We start from the raw sequence: 22,723 nt of genomic DNA, 5'->3' as shown, positions 1-22,723 counted from the left end.
GAGAGAGAGAGGAGAATAGAGAGAGACAGTCTAGTCAGTAACAAAAATAAGTAATGGAATTGAGTTCAGACACGGATCTGCATGAACCGACACCACTTTATTGACAGATTGACAAGGTAGTCACTGTACTTGAATCAATGTTATTCACTTTTGGAATTGAATGAACAAAGGGTCAGATTAACTATATCACAATCACCCAGATTCAAAAAGGTCTGTTTAATACAGAACAGGATTAAACCCAGTGTCAAATATTACAGGTGCCTGTGGCTGTTTGATGCCTGGTTTCATTGTACAGCTGACAAGCCCACAGCTTCAGTGAACTCGTCTATCCAGGGTCTGTTTCTAAACCCTCATCACAACATAATACCTGGTTAGCTATTTATATATGGTCAGCCTGCTTGGACAGCTAACACAAACCTCAACCAGAAACTATGGTTCTTCTTTCAACTGATTCCAGCTCCGACAAGCGGTCACAGCATCTCCAGCCTTCAGCTCTGTTACTGGGCTGTTATTGACATGAGCAAGAACATAATAAGAACTAGGAGCAGGAGTACGCCATCTGGCCCCTCGAGCCTGCTCCACCATTCAATGAGATCATGGCTGATCTTTTGTGGACTCAGCTCCACTTTCTGGCCCGAACACCATAACCCTTAATCCCTTTATTCTTCAAAAAACTATCTATCTTTATCTTAAAAACATTTAATGAAGGAGCCTCTACTGCTTCACAGGGCAAGGAATTCCATAGATTCACAACCCTTTGGGTGAAGAAGTTCCTCCTAAACTCAGTCCTAAATCTACTTCCCCTTATTTTGAGGCTATGCCCCCTAGTTCTGCTTTCACCCGCCAGTGGAAACAATCTGCCCGCATCTATCCTATCTATTCCCTTCATAATCTTATATGTTTCTATAAGATCCCCCCATATCCTTCTAAATTCCAACGAGTACAGTCCCAGTCTACTCAACCACTCCTCGTAATCCAACCCCTTCAGCTCTGGGATTAACCGAGTGAATCTCCTCTGCACACCCTCCAGTGCCAGTACGTCCTTTCTCAAGTAAGGAGACCAAAACTGAACACAATACTCCAGGTGTGGCCTCACTAACACCTTATACAATTGCAGCAGAACCTCCCTAGTCTTAAACTCCATCCCTCTAGCAATGAAGGACAAAATCCCATTTGCCTTCTTAATCACCTGTTGCACCTGAAAACCAACTTTTTGTGACTCATGCACTAGCACACCCAGGTCTCTCTGCACAGCAGCATGTTATAATATTTTATCATTTAAATAATAATCCCTTTTGCTGTTATTCCTAACAAAATGGATAACCTCACATTTGTCAACATTGTATTCCATCTGCCAGACCCTAGCCCATTCACTTAGCCTATCCAATTCCCTCTGCAGACTTCCAGTATCCTCTGCACTTTTTGCTTTACCACTTATCTTAGTGTCGTCTGCAAACTTGAACATATTGCCCTTGGTCCCCAACTCCAAATCATCTATGTAAATTGTGAACAGTTGTGGGCCCAACACTGATCCCTGAGAGACACCACTAGCTACTGATTGCCAACCAGAGAAACACCCATTAATCCCCATTCTTTGCTTTCTATTAATTAACCAATCCTCTATCCATGCTACTACTTTCCCCTTAATGCCATGCATCTTTATCTTATGCAACAACCTTTTGTGTGGCACCTTGTCAAAGGCTTTCTGGAAATCCAGATATACCACATCCATTGGCTCCCCGTTATCTACCGCACTGTTAATGTCCTCAAAAAATTCCACTAAATTAGTTAGGCACGACCTGCCCTTTATGAACCCATGCTGCGTCTGTCCAATGGGACAATTTCCATCCAGATGCCTCGCTATTTCTTCCTTGATGATAGATTCCAGCATCTTCCCTACTACCGAAGTTAAGCTCACTGGCCTATAATTACCCGCTTTCTGCCTACCTCCTTTTTTAAACAGTGGTGTCACGTTTGCTAATTTCCAATCTGCCGGGACCACCCCAGAGTCTAGTGAATTTTGGTAAATTATCACGAGTGCATTTGCAATTTCCCTAGCAATCTCTTTTAGCACTCTGGGATGCATTCCATCAGGTCCAGGAGACTTGTCTACCTTTAGCCCCATTAGCTTGCCAATCACTACCTCCTTGGTGATAACAATCCTCTCAAGGTCCTCACCTGTCATAGCCTCATTTCCATCAGTCACTGGCATGTTATTTGTGTCTTCCACTGTGAGGGCCAACCCAAAAAACCTGTTCAGTTCCTCAGCCATTTCCTCATCTCCCATTACTAAAGAGAGAGACAGCAAGTTGCCTGAGGCTTAAATGGGAAGTTGAAACTTGTGACTCAAAACCAACTGTGTAAGATCTCTGAAAAGATCAGGAATTTTAAAAGATAAATTCTAAACCCAGTGAACAAATTAATGAGTCATAAGACAAAAACTTCAGGTTTTATGACTTTACTGCAACAAGCTAGAAGCAACAATGCCTAAACACTATTTTTATAGGGAACGTATCCCTTAAACTACAAATAGAATGTAGCCCTTTTACTTTTAAGACAATCAAAAATCACACTCCATGGTTACGTCGCTGAAGTTGTAACTCAATTCTCCTGGAACCAGCCCAATGTGATTCTTCGTGCCTGTGTTTACTTCCATTCTGTTCCTTCGCCTGACTGGCAATCCTTAACCCCAGAAGTGTATTTTGCAGTGATGGTTCTCTTGATGATATTCAGGTCCCGATAAACCAAGTGACTCCTCCAAATCCTGAAGTGGCGTTAGGTTTTTTTCTGCAAATCTTCATCTAATATCCTGTAAAAGGAATTTACAAATGGAAATTGAGAACAGGCAATTCTAGTTTCCATCCAACACACTCTCCCTCCATTCTCACTCTGCTGTAATATTCATCCTCCTAATTCTCTAAAGGTGCTGATTCAGGCTGACTGACAGATCCCTGCTCCCCGTCTTGGAGAGGCCTGAAAATCTCCATGCAGACTGCCAGACAGAAATATGTCTATGTTACTGAACACAAAATGTGTGGAACATAGACTGGATTCACTTCCTTTCTCTTCAGTTGCTGCAAGTCACCACTGTCCCCTCAGAATGAGAAAAGAAATGGAAAATAAAGTAGACTTGGAACGGCTGCTGCCTCTTGTGGGGCATTCCAGAACGAGAGATAATAGTCTTACGGTAAGCGGTAGCAAATTCAAAAGTTTTAATTTAAAAAAAAATTTTTTTTAAGCGTACCCAATTATTTTTTTCTTCAATTAAGGGGCAATTTAGTGTGACCAATCCACCTATTCTGCACATCTTTGGGTTGTGGTGGTGAAACCAACGCAGACACAGGGAGTAAGTGCAAATTCCACACAGACATTGACCCAGGGCCGGGATCGAACCCAGATCCTCAGCGCCGTAGGCAGCAGTGCTAACCACTGGGCCACAGTGCTAACCACTGGGCCACAGTGCTGCCCTATTCAAAACAGTGTTGAGGAGAAGCTGCTTCTCCCAAGGGCTGTGAATCTGTGGAATTCACTACCCCAGAGTGCGGTGGAGCTGGGACAGTGAGTAAATTTAGGGAGAAGTTAGACAGATTTTTAATCGGGTTAAAGGGTTCTGAAGAACTCTCAGGACGGTGGAGATGGCCAGGATGAGATCAGCGATGACCGAATGGCGGAGCAGACTCGATGGGCCAAATGGCCTAATTCTGTTCTTATATCGTATGAACTTCTGAAAGGGGGGGGGGCATTGATTTGCTCCCAGATGTTGCCCAGAGGAGGAAGTTTTAGTCTGAAACCCATTGTTTAACCTCCACGTTGTGACATCACAAAGGAATTCATCCTCTAAATCAGCCAATAGGAATCCATTCGCTCCGCGGTGACGTCACTGCATTAGTGCGCACACGCCGGCGCGCGGACACGCGAGCGCCGCCCCCACCCTCAGTTCCGTCTCCCCCAACACATCCTCGAGACGGTTTGCAGCAACCGGCTGACAGCTCCGGCCGTCGGTGATCGCCCCTTCCCTGACCCGGGACTGCGCATGTCTCAGGGAGAGGGAATGATGCGCATGCGTTGGAGAGCTCACTTCCCCTGACCTTACCTCTCAGGTGTTGACCAATGGGAAGACTTGGAGGACCGGAAAGACTCTGCCCCTCCGCCAATCAAAGCTCCCCCATTGTCTCGATGCGAAAGCTGCACATGGAGGTTTCTGCCGAGCAAAGCTGTTCCCCCAACCCTGAATAAGTTTGAGCTGCCCACAGACTCCTGTCTCCAACATCTGTGAGTAAAACACTTTCTTTCTTCCCCCTTTCCATTTCTTTTCTCATTCTGACCTTCAATTGGTCACTTGCAGCAACTGAAGGGAAAGGCAGTGAATCCAGGGAGGGTGCAGACTCTGCAAAGCTTGGCCCAGGTCTCTCTCTCTCTGAAACACATTGACATCCTTTGCTCAAAACATTTATTTGTCTGGCTAAAAGGATGGTCTCTTTCCCAATGTTCACAATTAAAGGGCTGCTTTCCCCAGGAGATGGCTGACATTTAAGGGGTCAGTAAACAGGCCAAATCCAACCCAGCCAATTACTTCCCTGTCGGATCACTCTCCACCATCAGCAAAGTAATGGAAGGAGTCATCAAAGGTCCTATTAAGTGGCACTTATTCTGCAATAACCTGCTCCAGGACGCTCAGTTTGGGTTCTGCCAGGGTCTCTCAGCTCCTGACCTCATTACAGCCTTGGTTCAACCAACATCCTGGGGGTTACCATTGATCAGAAACTGGACTGGACTAGCCATATTAATACTGTAGCTACCAAGGCAGATCAAGGGCTGGGAATCCTACGGCGAGTAACATGCCTCCTGATGCCCCAAAGCCTGTCTACCAGACATCTACAAGCACAAGTCAGGAGTGTAATGGAATACACTCCACTTTGCTGGATGAGTGCAGCTCCAACAACACTCAAGATGCTCGACACTATCCAGACAAAGCAGCCTGATTGATTGCATCGCCTTCCACAAACATTCAAACCTTCCACCACCGACAAACAGTAGCAGTCGTGTATACCATTTACAGGATACACTGCAGTAACTCATAAAGGTTCCTCAGACAGCACCTTCCAAACCCACAACCACTACCATCTAGAAGGACAAGAGCAGCAGAAACCTGGGAAGCCCACCACCTGGAGGTTCTCCTCCAAGTTACTCACCACCTTGACTTGGAAATATATTGCTATTCCTTCACTGCCCCTGGGGCAACATCCTGGAATTCCCTCCCTAACAGCACAGGGGATGTAGGGCAGCATGGTGGAGCAGTGGTTAGCGCTGCTGCTTCACGGCTCCGAGGTCCCAGGCTCAATCTCGGCTCTGGGTCACTGTCCGCGTGGAGTTGGCACACTGTCCCCGTGTTTGCTTGCGTTTCGCCCCCACAACCCAAAGATGCGCAGGGTAGGTAGATTCGCCACACTAAATTGCCCCTTAATTGTAAAAAATTAATTGGGTATCCTAAATTTATAAACAAACAAATGGAAAAAAAAACAGCACAGGGGATGTACCTACACCTCAAGGACTGCAGCAGTTCAAGAAGGCAGCTCACCACTACTTCGGAAGGGCAACTGGGGATGGGCAATAAATGCTGGCCTGACCAGCATTGTCCACATCCCGTAAATTAATTTTTAAAAATTTAATATTGGACAGAGATATGTCGAGTGTTGTTATATGGTATGTATTGTAGCTATTATTGATGGTTCTGTAATACAATACAGGTATTATTTCTACTTTTGTAAATAGTACTGTACCTACATTATATATTTCCAGTTATAGTCATTGCAGCACTGACAGAATCCATTTGGGAACTCAAGTCAATGCTGACTCTCTGTACAGCAATCCAGTCAGTCCCATTCCCCCTCGATATCCCTGTTCACCTGCAAGTTTATTTTCTTCAAGTAACTATCCTATTTTATTTTAAATTATTGATCATCTCGACTTCCACAATCCTTGTGGAAAGTGAGTTCCCTGTCATGACCACTCCATGACTGAATAAAATTCTTCCTCCGAATTTCCCCATCTCTAATCAGTAAATGTACTTGTATGGAGATTCTCTACTCTTGTACAGGTTTTAGTGAGTTTCGATTTGTTGATCAGCACCTTCAGGAAAATTGGGAGGGAAAGTAAGTGAATACAGTCTGTTTATTACACACATTTTTCATCCAGTAATATCGACATATATCTGTCTGGCAGCCGGCATGACGATTTTCAGGTCTCTGTGTCCAGGACAGGAATCAGTGAGCTTGGATCTGTCAATCAGCCTGAATCAGCACCTTCAGGAGAATTGGGAGGGTGAATATTAGATACAGCAGAGTGAGAATGGAGGGAGAGTGTGTGAGATTGAGATTTAGAGCATTTCAGGGAAAGAGAGAGAAAAGAATGTTCGATAGAAACTAGAATTGTCTGTTCTGAATTTCTATCCTGTACTGACAATGATTACTATTGTAAAATCTGTTTGCAGGAAGTTCGAACAAGAGGAGTTTGAGGCCGATATCTCAAACTAAATATCACATCAAGAACTGACTGAGTCACTCAATTCTTGGGATCATCGGCCTTTGAATCTAGAAGGAGAAATGTTTGTCTATTCTGTCTGTTTCAAGAGATTTTAAACGTCAGTGTGTCTGGAAAAGCACTGAAACACACACGCACACCCGTGTGAGACTGTTACAGAGCACTGACTGTGGAAAGAGCATTAACCAGTGACACAGCCTGTAAAAATACTTCACCATTCAGAGCAGGGAGAGACTGTATAGGTGTTCTGTGTGTGGACGAGGCTTCAACTGATCGTCCAACGTGGTGAGACGCAAAATGATCCGGACCATGGGGAAACCATGGAAATGTGAGGAGTGTGGGAAGGGATTCAGAGCCCCGTGCGAGCTGGAAAGGCATCAACGCAGTCACACTGGAGAGAGGCCGTTCACCTGCTCTCAGTGTGAAAAGGGATTCACTGACATTAGCAGCCTGCGGAGACACAAACGAGTTCACACTGGGGAGAGGCCGTTCACCTGCTCTGACTGTGGGAAGGGATTCACTCAGTTATCCAGCCTGCAGGGACACCAGCGAGTTCACACTGGAGAGAGGCCTTTCACCTGCATTCAGTGTGAAAAGGGATTCACTGACATTGGCAACCTGCGGAGACATGAACGAGTTCACACTGGGGAGAGGCCGTTCACCTGCTCTCAGTGTGAAAAGGGATTCACTGACATTGGCAGCCTGCGGAGACACGAACGAGTTCACACTGGGGAGAGGCCGTTCACCTGCTCTGACTGTGGGAAGGGATTCACTCAGTTATCCAGCCTGCAGGGACACCAGCGAGTTCACACTGGAGAAAGGCCTTTCACCTGCTCTCAGTGTGAAAAGGGATTCACTGACATTGGCAACCTGCGGAGACATGAACGAGTTCATACTGGGGAGAGGCCGTTCACCTGCTCTCAGTGTGAAAAGGGATTCACTGACATTGGCAACCTGCGGAGACATAAACAAGTTCACACTGGGGAGAGGCCGTTCACCTGCTCTGACTGTGGGAAGGGATTCACTCAGTTATCCAGCCTGCAGGGACACCAGCGAGTTCACACTGGAGAGAGGCCTTTCACCTGCTCTCAGTGTGAAAAGGGATTCACTGACATTGGCAGCCTGCGGAGACACGAACGGGTTCACACTGGGGAGAGGCCATTCACCTGCTCTCAGTGTGAAAAGGGATTCACTGATAGTGGCATCCTGCGGAGACATGAACGAGTTCACACTGGAGAGAGGCCGTTCACCTGCTCTGACTGTGGGAAGGGATTCACTCGGTTATCCAGCCTGCAGGGACACAAGCGAGTTCACACTGGAGAGAAGCCTTTCACCTGCTCTCAGTGTGAAAAGGGATTCACTGACATTGGCAGCCTGCGGAGACACGAACGAGTTCACACTGGAGAGAGGCCATTCACCTGCTCTCAGTGTGAAAAGGAATTCACGCAAATTGGCAACCTGCAGAGACACGAACGAGTTCACACCGGGGAGAGGCCATTCACCTGCTCTCAGTGTGAAAAGGGATTCACTGACATTGGCAGCCTGCGGATACACAAACGAGTTCACACCGGGGAGAGGCCGTTCACCTGCTCTCAGTGTGAAAAGGAATTCACGCAAATTGGCAGCCTGCGGAGACACGAACGAGTTCACACTGGAGAGAGACCATTCACCTGCTCTGACTGTGGGAAGGGATTCACTCGGATATCCAGCCTGCAGACACACCAGCGAGTTCACACTGGGGAGAGGCCGTTCATCTGCACTGTGTGTGATATGGGATTCACTCAATTATCCAGCCTGCTGAAACACAATGTCACTCACACCAAGAGCAGGCCCTTTAAATGCTCTGACTGCAGGAATGGTTTCAAAAGCTCACAGCTACTGATGTCCCACCAGCGCGTTCACACTGAGGAGAGACCGTTCAGCTGCTCTCACTGCACAAAGAGCTTTAGATCCTCATCCAACCTGATGAAACACGAGCGAGGTCACACCGGGGAGAGCCCGTTCACCTCTCCGACTGGGAAAAGATTCACTCGGTCATCACTTGCTGAGCCACAATGTCACTCACAGCAATGAGAGATCCTTGAAATGCTCTGACTATGGGAGTGGGATTACAAGCTCTAGGGTACTGATGTCCCACCAGCGCATTCACACTGAGGAGAAACTGTTCAGCTGCTCTCACTGCACAAAGTGGTTTCAAACATCATCCACATTGCGGAGTGTAGAAGCCAAGTATTTCAAATACAACTAGTATAGGTAAAAGATAGCTGTTTAAGCATAAATGTTGAGCCCCAGTTTTTAATACCCATTTATACAGCATAATTCATTTTTACGGAAGTCCGTTGTTCTGGCAAATGCATATTTTCAAAGACAGTGTGACATTAAAACAGCAAGATAATTTGACATTGCTTGTGCTAATTGTCAAGGACAGGGACTGAATACACAGCAACATTGTTCACAATGCAGATAACAGCTGGGTCAGAAAAGCTGATGTTGCACATTGAAGATGGACGGCTTGCCATCAAACCAAATGTGTTTGAGTCTAACCCAAACCAATTAGGATTATATTGGGGTGTAATTAGATGACTTAAGACAGATTTGAAAGTGTATAACTAAAACGTTTCTCCCCGCCATTTTGGGTTTTGTTGTCTTTGTGAGTATTGTCTTTGTGAGTATTGTCTTTGTAGGTTTGGTTTTAGTGTTTAGTTTAGTCAGTTTTGTCCTTTATAGTCTCCATTTTAGAGATGTCTTTTGGGGGTTGTCAGTTTAACAGTCTGTGTCAGTGATGTTAGTCCACTTTTGACTTTGAGTTTTGCTGAAGATTAGCTTTCTCCCTCTCTTCATGTTTCATTGCCAGACTTTGACCTTTTAAAAGTTACTTTCGAGCTGTCTGCCTAAGCAAAGAAAGATAATGTCTGTAATTCTCTGAAAGCTTCGAATTGTCTACGAATTGCCTTTTAAATGACTTTCAAATTGTAATCAAGCGACTACAAATAAAACAATTCTTTTTGGCACCTGAGGAGTTTATAATGCAAATTTCTGCTGAGTTCCAGTATTCGCAAAGTGCTACTGATAACCGAATAGCAGAGATGATATAAATTCCTTCAACTATACACAGTCGAATAATACAAGGAATCGAACAACTTAACACAGTCTACAAATAGTACAAATCTTATAACTTGTCGTATTGCGCCAGGACTTGATTCATCAACTAAGCTTCCCCCAAACTTGGCGTAGTTCGACAGGTTAAGATCCCATAAATTATAGATTCCTTCACGGAGACACCAGCGAGTTCACACTGGAAAGAAGCCATTCACCTGCTCTCACTGTGGGGAGGGATTCACTCAGTCGTCCAACATGCTGAGACACCAAAGGGTTCACAAGTGATGACGGGTTGGATTCTGCTGTTATTCCTGCTGTTAATCACATCCAGGACTGAACCTGGAGTGGGTGGATGGGTTTGCCTCCTCTTCAAATCCCTCCCTGGGCCTACTTTCTGGCGCGGCCGGCCCCTGAACACCTACTCCATCTTTAGTCGGGGGCGGCACGCTAAAGAAGTCCCCCGCGCATGCACAGGATGGCGCGGCCCAACTGCGCATGCGCAGGATTGAGCTGGCCCAACTGCGCATTCGTGGGTTGGCGTGGCGCCCATTTGGCACCGCAAAAGGAGGCTGGAGCAGCGTGAACTGCTCGAGCGCCGTGCTGGCCCCTATGGGGGGCAGAATCGTACGTAACCGGGCCCGGTTTGCGATGGCATTCATGGTGGCGCGAACTCTTGGGCCCAATATTGGAGAATCGCCCCCAAGGTGTTCTGCATTAACCTTGCTTGTTGCTAAGGCTTTGCTACATTTTGTGAATGTTTCTGTTGAGGCTGCAAAACATTTTCATTACTAGATGTATTTGTAGAACAACGGTTTATTCATTACGAGGGCTTTTATGCAACTTTTCTTGAAACAGTGTTAGATTCGTACACATATTAAGTTGCTGTACTGCAATTCTCATTTTTTAAAATATATATATTTTATTCAAGATTTTTTTGGCCAAACATAACAGTACGTAGTGTTTCTTTTAAACAACAATAAAGCAATATAAATAACAGTGACCAGTTTTAAACAAATAAATAAATAATATATAAACAGAAACAAAAACAAAACTAAATGGCAACTGCCTTGTCAAAAATAAATACTCTCCAAAGATACAATCCAACAGTCCAATATACTTTACCTATAACAAATGTCTATACATATACAATAGCATCCCTGAGAGTCCGTCCGGTTCCTCTCCGCCCCCCCCTCCCCCCTGGGTTGCTGCTGTTGTCTTCTTCTTTTCCATTCCCTCTATCTTTCTGTGAGGTAGTCGACGAACGGTTGCCACCGCCTGGTGAACCCTTGAGCCGAACCCCTTAATACGAACTTAATCCGTTCTAACTTTATAAACCCTGCCATGTCGTTTATCCAGGTCTCCACACCCGGGGGCTTGGCTTCCTTCCACATTAACAATATCCTGCGCCGGGCTACTAGGGACGCAAAGGCCAAAACATCGGCCTCTCTCGCCTCCTGCACTCCCGGCTCTTCTGCAACCCCGAATATAGCCTACCACCAGCTTGGTTCGACCTGGACCCCCACCACCTTCGAAAGCACCTTTGCCACCCCCACGCAGAACCCCTGTAGTGCCGGGCATGACCAGAACATGTGAGTGTGATTCGCTGGGCTTCTCGAGCATCTCCCACACCTATCCTCTGCCACAAAAAATTTACTGAGCCGTGCTCCAGTCATATGCGCCCTGTGAAAAACCTTAAATTGTATCAGGCTTAGCCTGGCACACGAGGACGACGAGTTTACCCTACGTAGAGCATCAGCCCACAGCCCCTCCTCAATCTCCTCCCCCAGCTCTTCTTCCCATTTCCCTTTCAGCTCATCTACCATGATCTCCCCCTCGTCCCTCATTTCCCTATATATGTCCGACACCTTACCATCCCCCACCCATGTCTCTGAGATCACTCTATCCTGCACCTCCTGCGTCGGGAGCTGCGGGAATTCCCTCACCTGTTGCCTCGCAAAAGCCCTCAGTTGCATATACCGAAATGCATTCCCTTGGGGCAACCCATATTTTTCCGTCAGCGCTCCCAGACTCACAAACGTCCCATTCACGAACAGATCTCTCAATTGTGCTACCCCTGCTCTTTGCCATGCTCCAAATCCCCCATCCATTCTCCCCGGAACAAACCGATGGTTATTTCTTATCGGGGACCGCACCGAAGCTCCTGTCTTTCCCCTATGCCGTCTCCACTGCCCCCAAATTTTCAATGTAGCCACCACCACCGGGCTTGTGGTGTATTTCTTCGGTGAGAACGGCAACGGTTCCGTCACCATTGCTTGTAGGCTAGTCCCCCTGCAGGACGCCCTCTCCAATCTCTTCCACGCCGCTCCCTCCCCTTCTCCCATCCACTTACACACCATTGAAATATTGGCGGCCCAGTAGTACTCACTTAGGCTCGGTAGTGCCAGCCCCCCCCTGTCCCTACTACGCTGCAAAAAACCCCTCCTCACTCTCGGGGTCTTCCCGGCCCACACAAAACTCATAATACTCTTCTCGATTCTTTTGAAAAAAGCCTTCGTGACCACCACCGGGAGGCACTGAAACACAAAAAGGAATCTCAGGAGGACCACCATTTTAACCGCCTGCACCCTACCTGCCAGTGACAGGGACACCATGTCCCATCTCTTAAAGTCCTCCTCCATCTGTTCCACCAACTGCGTTAAATTAAGCATCTGTAATGTACCCCAATTCTTGGCTATCTGGATCCCCAAGTACCGGAAGTCCCTTGTTACCTTCCTCAACGGTAAATCCTCTATTTCTCTGCTCTGCTCCCCTGGATGCACCACAAACAACTCACTTTTCCCCATGTTCAATTTATACCCTGAAAAATCCCCAAACTCCCCAAGTATCCGCATTATCTCTGGCATCCCCTCCGCCGGGTCCGCCACATATAACAACAAATCATCCGCATACAGAGATACCCGGTGTTCTTCTCCTCCCCTGAGTACTCCCCTCCACTTCCTGGAACCCCTCAATGCTATGGCCAGGGCTCAATCGCCAGTGCAAACAATAACGGGGACAGAGGACATCCCTGCCTCGTCCCTCTATGGAGCCGAAAATAATCAGACCCCCGTCCATTCGTGACCACGCTCGCCATCGGGGCCCTATACAGCAACTGTACCCATCTGATATACCCATCTCCAAAGCCAAATCTCCTCAGCACCTCCCACAAATAATCCCACTCCACTCTATCAAATGCTTTCTCAGCATCCATCGCCACCATTATCTCCGCTTCCCCCTCTGGTGGGGGCATCATCATTACCCCTAGCAGCCTCCGTATATTTGTATTCAGCTGTCTCCCCTTCACAAACCCAGTTTGGTCCTCATGAACCACCCCCGGGACACAATCCTCTATCCTCGTTGCCATTACCTTGGGCAGAATCTTAGCGTCCACATTAAGGAGGGACATGGGCCTATAGGACCCGCATTGCAGCGGGTCTTTTTCCTTCTTTAGGAGGAGCGATATCGTTGCCTCTGACATAGTCGGGGGCAGCTGCTCCCTTTCCCTAGCCTCATTAAAGGTTCTCATCAGTAGCGGGGCCAGCAAGTCCATATATTTCCTATAGAATTCCACAGGGAATCCGTCTGGTCCCGGGGCCTTCCCTGCCTGCATGCTCCCAATCCCTTTCACTACTTCCTCCGTCTCAATCTGTGCTCCCAGTCCTGCCCTCTCCTGCTCCTCCACCTTTGGAAATTCCAGCTGATCCAGAAAGCACATCATTTTCTCCTTCCCATCCGGGGGCTGAGCTTCATATAATCTTTCATAAAATGCCTTGAACACTCCATTCACTCTCTCCGCTCCCCGCTCCATCTCTCCCTCCTCATCTCTCACCCCCCCCTATCTCCCTCGCTGCTCCCCTTTTCCTCAGTTGGTGGGCCAGCAACCTGCTCGCCTTCTCCCCATATTCGTACTGTACACCCTGTGCCTTCCTCCATTGTGCCTCTGCATTACCCGTAGTCAACAAGTCAAATTCTACATGTAGCCTTTGCCTTTCCCTGTATAGTCCCTCCTCCGGTGCCTCCGCGTATTGTCTGTCCACCCTCAGCAGTTCATCCAACAACCGCTCATTTTCCCTACCCTCCTGCTTTCCTTTATGTGCCCTAATAGATATCAGTTCCCCTCTAACCACTGCCTTCAGAGCCTCCCAGACCATTCCCACCTGAACCTCCCCATTATCATTGAGTTCCAAGTACCTTTCAATACACCCCCTCACCCTTAAACACACACCCTCGTCTGCCAATAATCCCATGTCCATTCTCCAGGGTGGATGCTGTTCTTTTTCCTCCCTTATCTCCAGGTCCACCCAATGTGGAGCGTGATCCGAGATAGCTATAGCCGTGTACTCCGTCCCCGTCACCTTCGGGATCAGTGCCCTTCCCAAAACAAAAAAGTCTATCCGTGAATAAACTTTGTGGACATAGGAGAAAAACGAAAACTCCTTACTCCTAGGTCTACTAAATCTCCAGGGGTCTACTCCTCCCATCTGCTCCATAAAGTCCTTGAGCACCCTAGCTGCAGCCGGCCTCCTTCCGGTCCTGGACCTCGATCTGTCCAGCCCTCGGTCCAGCACCGTATTAAAATCTCCACCCATTACCAACTTCCCCACCTCTAGGTCCGGGATACGTCCTAACATACGCCTCATAAAGTTGGCATCATCCCAGTTCGGGGCATATACGTTCACTAAGACCACCGCCTCCCCTTGCAATTTGCCACTCACCATCACGTATCTGCCCCCACTATCCGCCACTATGGTCTTTGCCTCAAACATTACCCGCTTCCCCACTAATATAGCCACCTCCCTGTTTTTTGCGTCTAGCCCCGAATGAAACACCTGTCCCACCCATCCTTTGCGTAGTCTGACCTGGTCTATCAGTTTCAGATGAGTCTCCTGCAGCATAACCACATCTGCCTTAAGTTTCTTTAGGTGTGCGAGTACCCGTGCCCTCTTTATCGGCCCGTTCAGCCCTCTCACATTCCACGTGATCAGCCGGGTTGGGGGGCTCTTTACCCCCTCCCCCTTTGACCACTAGCCATCTCCTTTTTCAATCCAGCTCCTCACCCGGTTCCCACGTAGCCGTATCTCCCCCCAACGGCGCCCACCCGCCCCGACCACCCCACCCCATACCAGCTCCCCCTTCTCCCCAGCAGCAGCAACCCAGTTACCCCCCCCCCCCCCGCTAGATCCCTCACTAGCGTAATTGCACCCCCCATGTTGCTCCCAGAAGTCAGCAAACTCTGGCCGACCTCGGCTTCCCTCCGTGACCTCGGCACCCACTGTGCGAGGCCCCCTCCTTCCTGCTTCCCTGTTCCCGCCATGATTACCATAGCGCGGGAACAAAGCCCGCACTTCCCATTTGGCCCCGCCCCCAATGGCCGGCACCCCCAGCTCCTCATCCTCCCTCCCCAACTCCTCATCCTCCCTCCCCCCCCTCCCCCACGACATGGGGAAGAGGGAAAAGTTACAGGGTCGCAGGATTAACAACTTGGGAAATCATCTCTTCCCCCTTTTTCCCCCCTTCATCCCACATAATCACCCCAAACGTTCTTTTTCTAGCCCGCTTATTCCAGTTTCACCTCGACAATAAATGTCCACGCCTCTTCTGCCGTTTCAAAGTTGTGGTGTTTCCCTTGATGTGTGACCCACAGTCTTGCCGGCTGCAGCATTCCAAATTTAACCTTCCTTTTGTGCAGCACCGCCTTGGCCCGATTAAAGCTTGCCCACCTTCTCTCCACCTCCGCACTCCAATCTTGATATACGCGGATCACCGCGTTCTCCCACCTACTGCTCCGAGTTTTCTTTCCCCATCTGAGGACCATCTCTCTGTCCTTATATCGGAAAAATCTCACCACTATGGCTCGAGGAATTTCTCCAGCCCTCGGTCTTCACGCCATAACCCGATAGGCTCCCTCCACCTCCAACGGGCCCGTCGGGGCCTCCGATCCAATTAACGAGTGCAGCAACGTGCTCACGTATGCCCCGACGTCCGCCCCTTCTGCACCTTCGGGAAGACCAAGAATCCTTAAATTCTTCCTCCTCGCATTATTCTCCAGCACCTCCAGCCTTTCCACACACCTTTTGTGTTGTGCCTCGTGCATCTCTGTCTTCACCACCAGGCCCTGTATTTCGTCCTCATTCTCAGCAGCCTTTGCCTTCACGACCCGAAGCTCCTGCTCCTGGGTCTTTTGCTCCTCCTTTAGCCCTTCAATCGCCTGTAATATCGGGGCCAACAGCTCCTTCTTCATCTCCTTTTTAAGTTCTTCCACGCAACGCCGCAGGAACTCTTGTTGGTCAGGGCCCCATATTAAACTGCCTCCTTCCGACGCCATCTTGCTTTGTGCCTGCCTTCCTGGCCACTGCTCTAGAGGATCCACCACAATCCGGCCACTTTCCTCTCCTTTTTCCATCCGTGTCCAGGGGGGATTCCCTTCTGGTTTACCGCACAGTGTTTTTAGCCGGTAAAATTGCCGTTGGGGCTCCTATTAAGAGCCCAAAAGTCCGTTCCACCGGGAGCTGCCGAAACGTGCGACTTAGCTGGTCATCGCCGCACCCGGAAGACCAATTCTCATATTTTTATCTGAAACAATGACTTTGCCTTGTGGATATTCCATTTTCTGTCTGTATGTATACTGAATTTAAAGAATTATACTGCATTGATTCTTCAAGGTACCAATAAATCAGTGAAGCAATAAATTTGTAATCGATTAATGAGCCTCTTCCTTTGACCTAATGGAACCTTTAATTTTTCTTGTTAGCCACGGTTGCGTCACTTTTCCTCTTGGATTTTTGTTTCTTAAAGGAATCTATATTTTATGTAAATATGTGATAATTCCTTAAATGCGATTGTATCATTACACATTTTATTGTAAGTTCCTAATCAACTGCAGACAACTTGCCCCTCATCGCTTGACAGTTTCCTTCTGAGACAGAACCATGTAACCACCAAAGCCTATCTTCATCTAAACCTGCATTCTTTGGGGTTCCAAACAGAAACAGGAACTATCTGTCATCTACCTTCCAAACACCCTTTCACTCTGTGATCCTTGTGAAATTTGAAGCCAAGTATTTGCCACAAGGCTCAAGAGCATCAGCCCACTGGAGGCAAAGTCGTGAGACCGGCCAGTCCAGCAGAACGAAACCTCCGACCCTCCCCATTGACCAACTGACAGAATGAACACACTGCTGTTCTGGGTGTAATTGAGAGTAGCAACAATAACAGCAGAATCCAACCCCTGTAATCACTTGTGACCTTGTTGGTGTCTCAGCAGGTACAAGGAAACACAGAATCCCTTCCCACATTGAGTGCAGGTGAATGCTCACTCCCCGGGGTGAACTGGCTGATGTCTCCGCAGGGTGGATAAATGTCTGAATCCCTTCCCACACTCAGAGCAGGTGAACGGCTTCTCCTCCGTGTGAACTCGCCGGTGGAATGTCAGGCTGGCTGATTGATTGAATCTCTTCCCACACTGAGAGCAGTTCAATGGCCTCTCCCCAGTGTGAACCCTCTGGTGTGTCTGCAGGGTGAATGATTGACTGAAACTTCCCCCACAAAGAGCAGCTGAATGGCCTCTCCCAGTGTGAATGCGCCGATGAGCTTCCAGTGCAGATGGGGCTTTGAATCCCTTCCCACAGCCCCGGCATTTCCACTGTTTCTCCATGTTTCGGGTCTCCTTGGGTTTCTCCAGGTTAGACAATTGAAGCCTTACTCGTACAGAGAACATGTGTACAGTCCCTCCCCGCTGTGAAGCTCTGAAACTGGTTGAAGCTCTTTCCACAGTCAGTGCTCTGGAACACTCTCGCTCGGGTGTGTGTGACCCAAAGAATCAAGTGACTGTCAGATCAAGATATGATGTTTGGGATTTCTGTCTGTAATCCCTCCTTTTCTAATATCCTGGAAAAACAATTTACAAAATACATCACTTGTCAGTGCAGGATAGAAACTCAGAACAGACAGTTCTAGTTTCCATGGAACATTCTTTCCTCTCTCATTCCCCAAAAGCTGTAAATCTCCATCCCACACACTCTCCCTCCATTCACTGTATCTAATATTCACCCTCCCAATTCTCCTGAAGGTGCTGATTCAGGCTGTTTGACAGATCCATGCTCATTGCTTTATAATAATAATCTTTATTGCCACAAGTAGGCTTACATTAACATTGCAATGAAATAACTGTGAAAAGCCCTGAGTCGCCACATTCCGGCGCCTGTTCGGATAGACAGAGAGAGAATTCAGAATGTCCAAATTACTGAGGGGCTGGTTTAGCACAATGGGCTAAAGAGCTGGCTTGTAAAGCCGAATAAGGCCAGCAGCGCGGGTTCAATTCCCATACCAGCCTCTCTGAACAGGTGCTGGAATGTGGCGACTAGGTGCTTTTCACAGTAACTTAATTTGAAGCCTACTTGTGACAAGCAATTTTCATTTCATTTTTCATTTCACCTAACAGCATGCCTTTCAGGACTTGTGGGAGGAAACCGGAGCACCTGGAGGAAACCCACGCAGACACAGGGAGAATGCGCAGACTCCGCACAGCCAGTGACGCAAGCGGGAATCAAACCTGGGACTCTGGAGCTGTGAAGCAACAGTGCTAATTACTATGCTATCATGCGCTTGAAGACAGAACAAATAGGAGCTGCATTTGGCCCATCAAGCCTGCTCAACCATTCGATGAGATAATTGGCCCCTCTACCTCAGCATCGTTTTCCCAGGTTCTAACCCTACAGGAGGCCAATAGATCTGCAACTCATTCCCTCAGGCCTGACCCTCGTACAATCTACCTGGATGAGGGAGGCAGAGCTACCCCCTTAATCCAGGGGCCTTTGTGACATAAACACATCAGCCCAAGTGTGGGTCGGGGACAGGAGACCTTTCAGGCGACCGCCGGGCCAAGCACATTGGAACCACCCAGGGGTTCGGCCCAAAAGCCTGGTCCCACTGTCTGTGCGGCGTCTGCACTTTCTCCCCGTGTCAAGCTGAGGGAGCAAAGGATGTCAATGTCTTTAAGAGAGAGAGAGAGAGAGATCATGGCCAATCTTTCCAGAGTCTGCACCCTCCCTGGATTCACTTCCATTCCCTTCAGTTGCTGCAAGTGACCAATTGAAGGTGAGAATGAGAAAAGAAATGGGAAGGGGAGAAAAGAAAGTGTTTTACTCCCAGTTGGAGTCAGGAGGAGGTTTCAGTCTGTGTGAAGCTCAAACTTCATTTGCCCAAAGTCCGCGATCTGATTGGCTGGAGGACCAAAGTCCTTCCGGTCCTCCAATTCTTTTCATTGGTTCATACGTCAGCAGGAAGGTCAGGGGGTGGGCCCTCCGCACATGCGCATTCCCGGGCCGGGGGGGGGGGGAAGGTCACTGACTGGGTTGCTCCCCCGTCAGACCCGCAGCACCGACCGGCGACACCGAGCAGGGAGTCCCGAGGCTCTCGGCAGCTTGACCAGGCTGCACGGAAAGAGCTGAAGCGGCTCCCTGACTCCCTGTCTGAAGGGAAGCCGCGCACCTCCCGCCAGACACCCGCAAATGTCAATATTTTTATTTATTTTCTTTTCACCATTTTTCAAACACTGAAAGCAGCAGAAAAACTGGCGGGAAATGGGCCCAGAGAACAAGAGATATTGCCGCAGAAATACAACCAGACATTGAGAATTCATTCAGAACAGGATATCTGAGGGAGCACAGCCTCCAGATCAAATGTCAGCAATTCAACAACCAGTCAACATGTTCACACAGTGAGTGGGGAAAGAGGGTTAGATTCTATAAAAACAGGAGGATAACAATGCAGCTCACACACCCTAAAGTATTGGGGAACTGACTAACAACATAGTCAACTTGAAATGGATAAATTGAATTTGTTCATGGAAAGCCCAAGAGGATCAAGCCAATAAATTTGATGTGGAGATGCCGGCGTTGGACTGGGGTGAGCACAGTAAGAAGCCTTACAACACCAGGTTAAAATCCAACAGGTTTGTTTCAAATCACTAGCTTTCGGAGCACTGCTCCTTCCTCGGGTGAATGCAGAGGTAGGTTCCAGAAACATATAACGAAAGAGAAAATGCTGAAAAATCTCAGCAGGTCTGGCACCATCTGTTGGGAGAGAAAAGCTTTGACGAAGAGTCATTGGACTCGATACGTTAGTTCTTTTCTCTCCCCACAAATGCTGCCAGACATGCTGAGATTATCCAGCATTTTCTCTTTTGTTTCAGATTCCAGCATCCGCAGTTAGTTGCTTTTATCCAGAAACATATATATCGACAAAGTCAACGATGCAAGACGGTACTTTGAATGCGAGTCTTTGCAGGTAATTAAGTCTTCACAGGTCCAAACAGAGCAACTGGAGAGAGGGATAATCACAGGTTAAAGAGGTGTGAATTGTCTCAAGACAGGACAGTTGATAGGATTTTGCAAGCTGATTCAAAACAATCCTTGTGTTGTAAGACTTCTTACAATAAAATTGAAACTTCTGAATTTGAGGTTGGGGTCTCATACGTTACAGAGTGGGGAGGGCAAATTTTTAAAAAATAAGACATTATTAGCTGTACAAAATTACCGGAGAGCAGCCACTTGTAGAAAAATCAACATCAGAGCAGTGGGATTCAGCCAAAAAGGAAATAGACAATGCACATGGTGACACGGTAGCACAGTGGTTGGCACTGTTGTTTCACAGCTCCAGGGTCCCAGGTTATATTCCCGGCTTGGGTCACTGTCTGTGTGGAGTTTGCACGTTCTCCCTGTGTCTGCGTAGGTGTCCTCCAGGTGCTCGTGTTTCCTCCCACAGTCCAAAGATGTGCAGGTTAGGTGGATTGGCCATGCTAAATTGCCCTTAGTGTCCAAAAAGGTTAGGTGGGGTTTATGTGGATAGGGGGGAGGTGTGGGCCTCAGTGGGGTGCTCTTTCCAAGGGATGTTGCAGACTCGATGTGCCAAATGGCCTCCTGCAATGTAAATTCTATGTTCCCATGATAGGGAAGGGTGGGAGCAATAAGTCCAAGGAACCCTGGATGTAAGGGATATCTAGGGTTGGATAAAGAATTAAAGGTGAGTCTTATCACAGATACCGAGGGTTCAAAGTGGAAGTCTTAGAGGAACATGGAAAGTGCAAAGGATTACTTAAGAAAGGAATTAGGAGAGCAAAGAGGGAGCTTGGAAAAGCACTGTCGGGTAAAATAAAGGAAAATCCAACAATGTTTTCTAAGTATATTTGGGGCAGGAGGTTGACCAGGGTAAGAGTACGGACCAATGAGTCAATGTGTGCATGGAAGTGGAAGATACAGGTGAGGTTTTAAATGTATACTTCATATCTGTTTTCACTACGGAGAAGGATGATGTAGGTATAGAAATCACGGAGGCACATGGTGATTTGCTTGAACAACTTGACATTGAGAGGGAGAAGGTATGAACAGTTTCACCAGGTCTGAAAGTGGATAAATACCCAGAGCCACATGAGATGTATCCCAGGCTGCTGTGGAAGGCAAAGAAGGAGATTGCAGAGGCTCTGACAAACATTTTCAAATCTTCTCTGGCCACAGGAGAGGTGCCTGAGGACAGGAAGACAGCTAATGTGGTGCCATTATTCAAGAAGGCAAGTAGGGACAAACCAGGAAATTACAAGCCAGTGAGTCTAACTTCACTGCCAGGGAAACTACTGAAAAACATTCTGAGGGACAGAATTAATCTCCACTTGGAGGGGCAAGGATTAAACAAGGGAGAGCATGTCTCACAAATGTGATTGAATTTTTTGAGAAAGTGACTAGGTGTGTAGATGTAGGTAGTGTGGTTCATGTAGTCTACATGGACTTTAGTAAGGCTTTAGACAAACTCACGTGGGAGGCTGATGCAGAAGGTAAGAGTCCATAGGATCCAGGGCAATTTGGCAAACTGGATCCAAAACTGGCTTAGTGGCCGGAGGCAGAGGGTGATGTTTGAAGGTTGTTTTTGTGCCTGGAAGCCTGTGTCCAGCGGTGTTCTGCAGGGATCAGTGCTGGGGCACTTCTTTGTAGTACACATTAATGATCTGGATGTGAATGTAGGAGGTAGATTAGGAAGTTCACAGATGACACAAAAATTGGTGGTGTAGTAAATGGTGAGGAACAAGGCCTTAGATTACAGGACAATATGGATAGGCTGGCTAGATGGGCAGAAGAGGGGGCAGCAGGATGGTGCAATGGTTAGCACTGGCACCTCCCGACGCTGAGGACCCAGGTTCAATCCCGGCCCGGGTCACTGTCCGTGTAGAGTTTTAACTTTCTCCCCGTGTCTGCGTGGGTCTCACCCTCACAACCCAAAAGATGTGCAGGGTAGCTGGATTGGCCACGCTTAATTGCCCCTTAATTGTAAAAAGAATAATTGGGTACTCTAAATTTATTTTTAAAAAGATGTACAGAAGAGTGGCAAATGGAATTTAAGCAAGAAAAGTGTGACGTTGTGCATTTTGGTTGGACTAACGAGGCAAGGGAATATACAATGAATGGTCGGACCCTGTGAAGTACAGAAGAGCAAAGTGACTTGGTGTGCATATCCACAGATCTCTGAAGGCAGCAGGACAGGTGGATAAGCTGGTTAAGGCCAATGGGAATATTGCCTTTATTAACCGAGGCATTGAATATCAGAGCAGGGAGGTTATGCTGGAGCTGTATAAAATGCTGGTTAAACCCCAGCTGGAGTACTGTGCAGTTCTGCTCGCCACACTATAGGAAGGAAGTGTTTACACTGGTGAGGGTGCAGAGGAGATTCACTCGGACGTTGCCTGGGCTGGAGTGTTTCAGTTATGAAGAGAGACTGGGATTGTTTTCCCTGGAGCAGAGAAGGCTGACAGGGGACCTGATTGAGGTGTATAAAATTCTGAGAGATAGATAGTGTGGCTACGAAGCTGCTCTTTCCCTTAGTGGAGGGATCAATAACTAGGGACACAGATTTAAGGTAATGAGCAGGAGGTTCAGAGATGTGAGGAAAAGCTTTTCCCCAGAGGTTTGTTGGAATCTGGAACTCAATGACTGAAAGGGAGGGAGAGGTGGGAACCCTCTCCCTATCCTCCCGGATTCCTCCCTAACTATAGCCTTAAGTGCATCCCACAGCGTGGTGGCTGGGACCTCCTCCATAT

The 22,723-nt window shown here is 47.8% G+C and overlaps 2 protein-coding genes and 1 long non-coding RNA gene across 8 annotated transcripts in view; 2 read left to right on the top strand and 1 right to left on the bottom strand.

Moving 5' to 3' along the window:
- Window positions 1-2,442: 2,442 nt before the first annotated feature.
- On the bottom strand, window positions 2,443-4,068 carry LOC140422347 (uncharacterized). The gene is made up of 2 exons (XR_011947390.1): window positions 3,932-4,068; window positions 2,443-2,809 (listed from the first exon to the last, which is right to left on the bottom strand). It is a non-coding gene; the product is annotated as an uncharacterized lncRNA (long non-coding RNA).
- A 57-nt stretch (window positions 4,069-4,125) lies between these two features.
- Window positions 4,126-10,496, top strand: LOC140422323 (uncharacterized). Its single transcript, XM_072507351.1, has 2 exons — window positions 4,126-4,272; window positions 6,491-10,496. Exon 2 carries the CDS (start codon window positions 6,838-6,840, stop codon window positions 8,611-8,613), a length of 1,776 nt encoding a protein of 591 aa, XP_072363452.1. The 5' UTR covers window positions 4,126-4,272; window positions 6,491-6,837; the 3' UTR covers window positions 8,614-10,496.
- An 8,482-nt stretch (window positions 10,497-18,978) lies between these two features.
- The window catches only part of LOC140422341 (uncharacterized), a 13,415-nt gene continuing 9,670 nt past the window's right edge, over window positions 18,979-22,723 (top strand). The window contains exon 1 of one of the 6 annotated variants that reach the window (XM_072507377.1): window positions 18,979-19,150. The gene's annotated coding sequence lies outside the window, so the exon portion shown is untranslated. The other 5 variants (XM_072507378.1, XM_072507376.1, XM_072507374.1 and 2 more) reach the window with 5 other exon arrangements.

This window comes from Scyliorhinus torazame, chromosome 5 (genome assembly GCF_047496885.1).
Source record: "Scyliorhinus torazame isolate Kashiwa2021f chromosome 5, sScyTor2.1, whole genome shotgun sequence".
In the NCBI taxonomy this organism is placed as follows: Eukaryota; Metazoa; Chordata; class Chondrichthyes; order Carcharhiniformes; family Scyliorhinidae; genus Scyliorhinus; species Scyliorhinus torazame.
The sequence above is the reverse complement of the archived record's forward strand: the minus strand, read 5'-3'. Positions and strand labels throughout refer to the sequence as shown.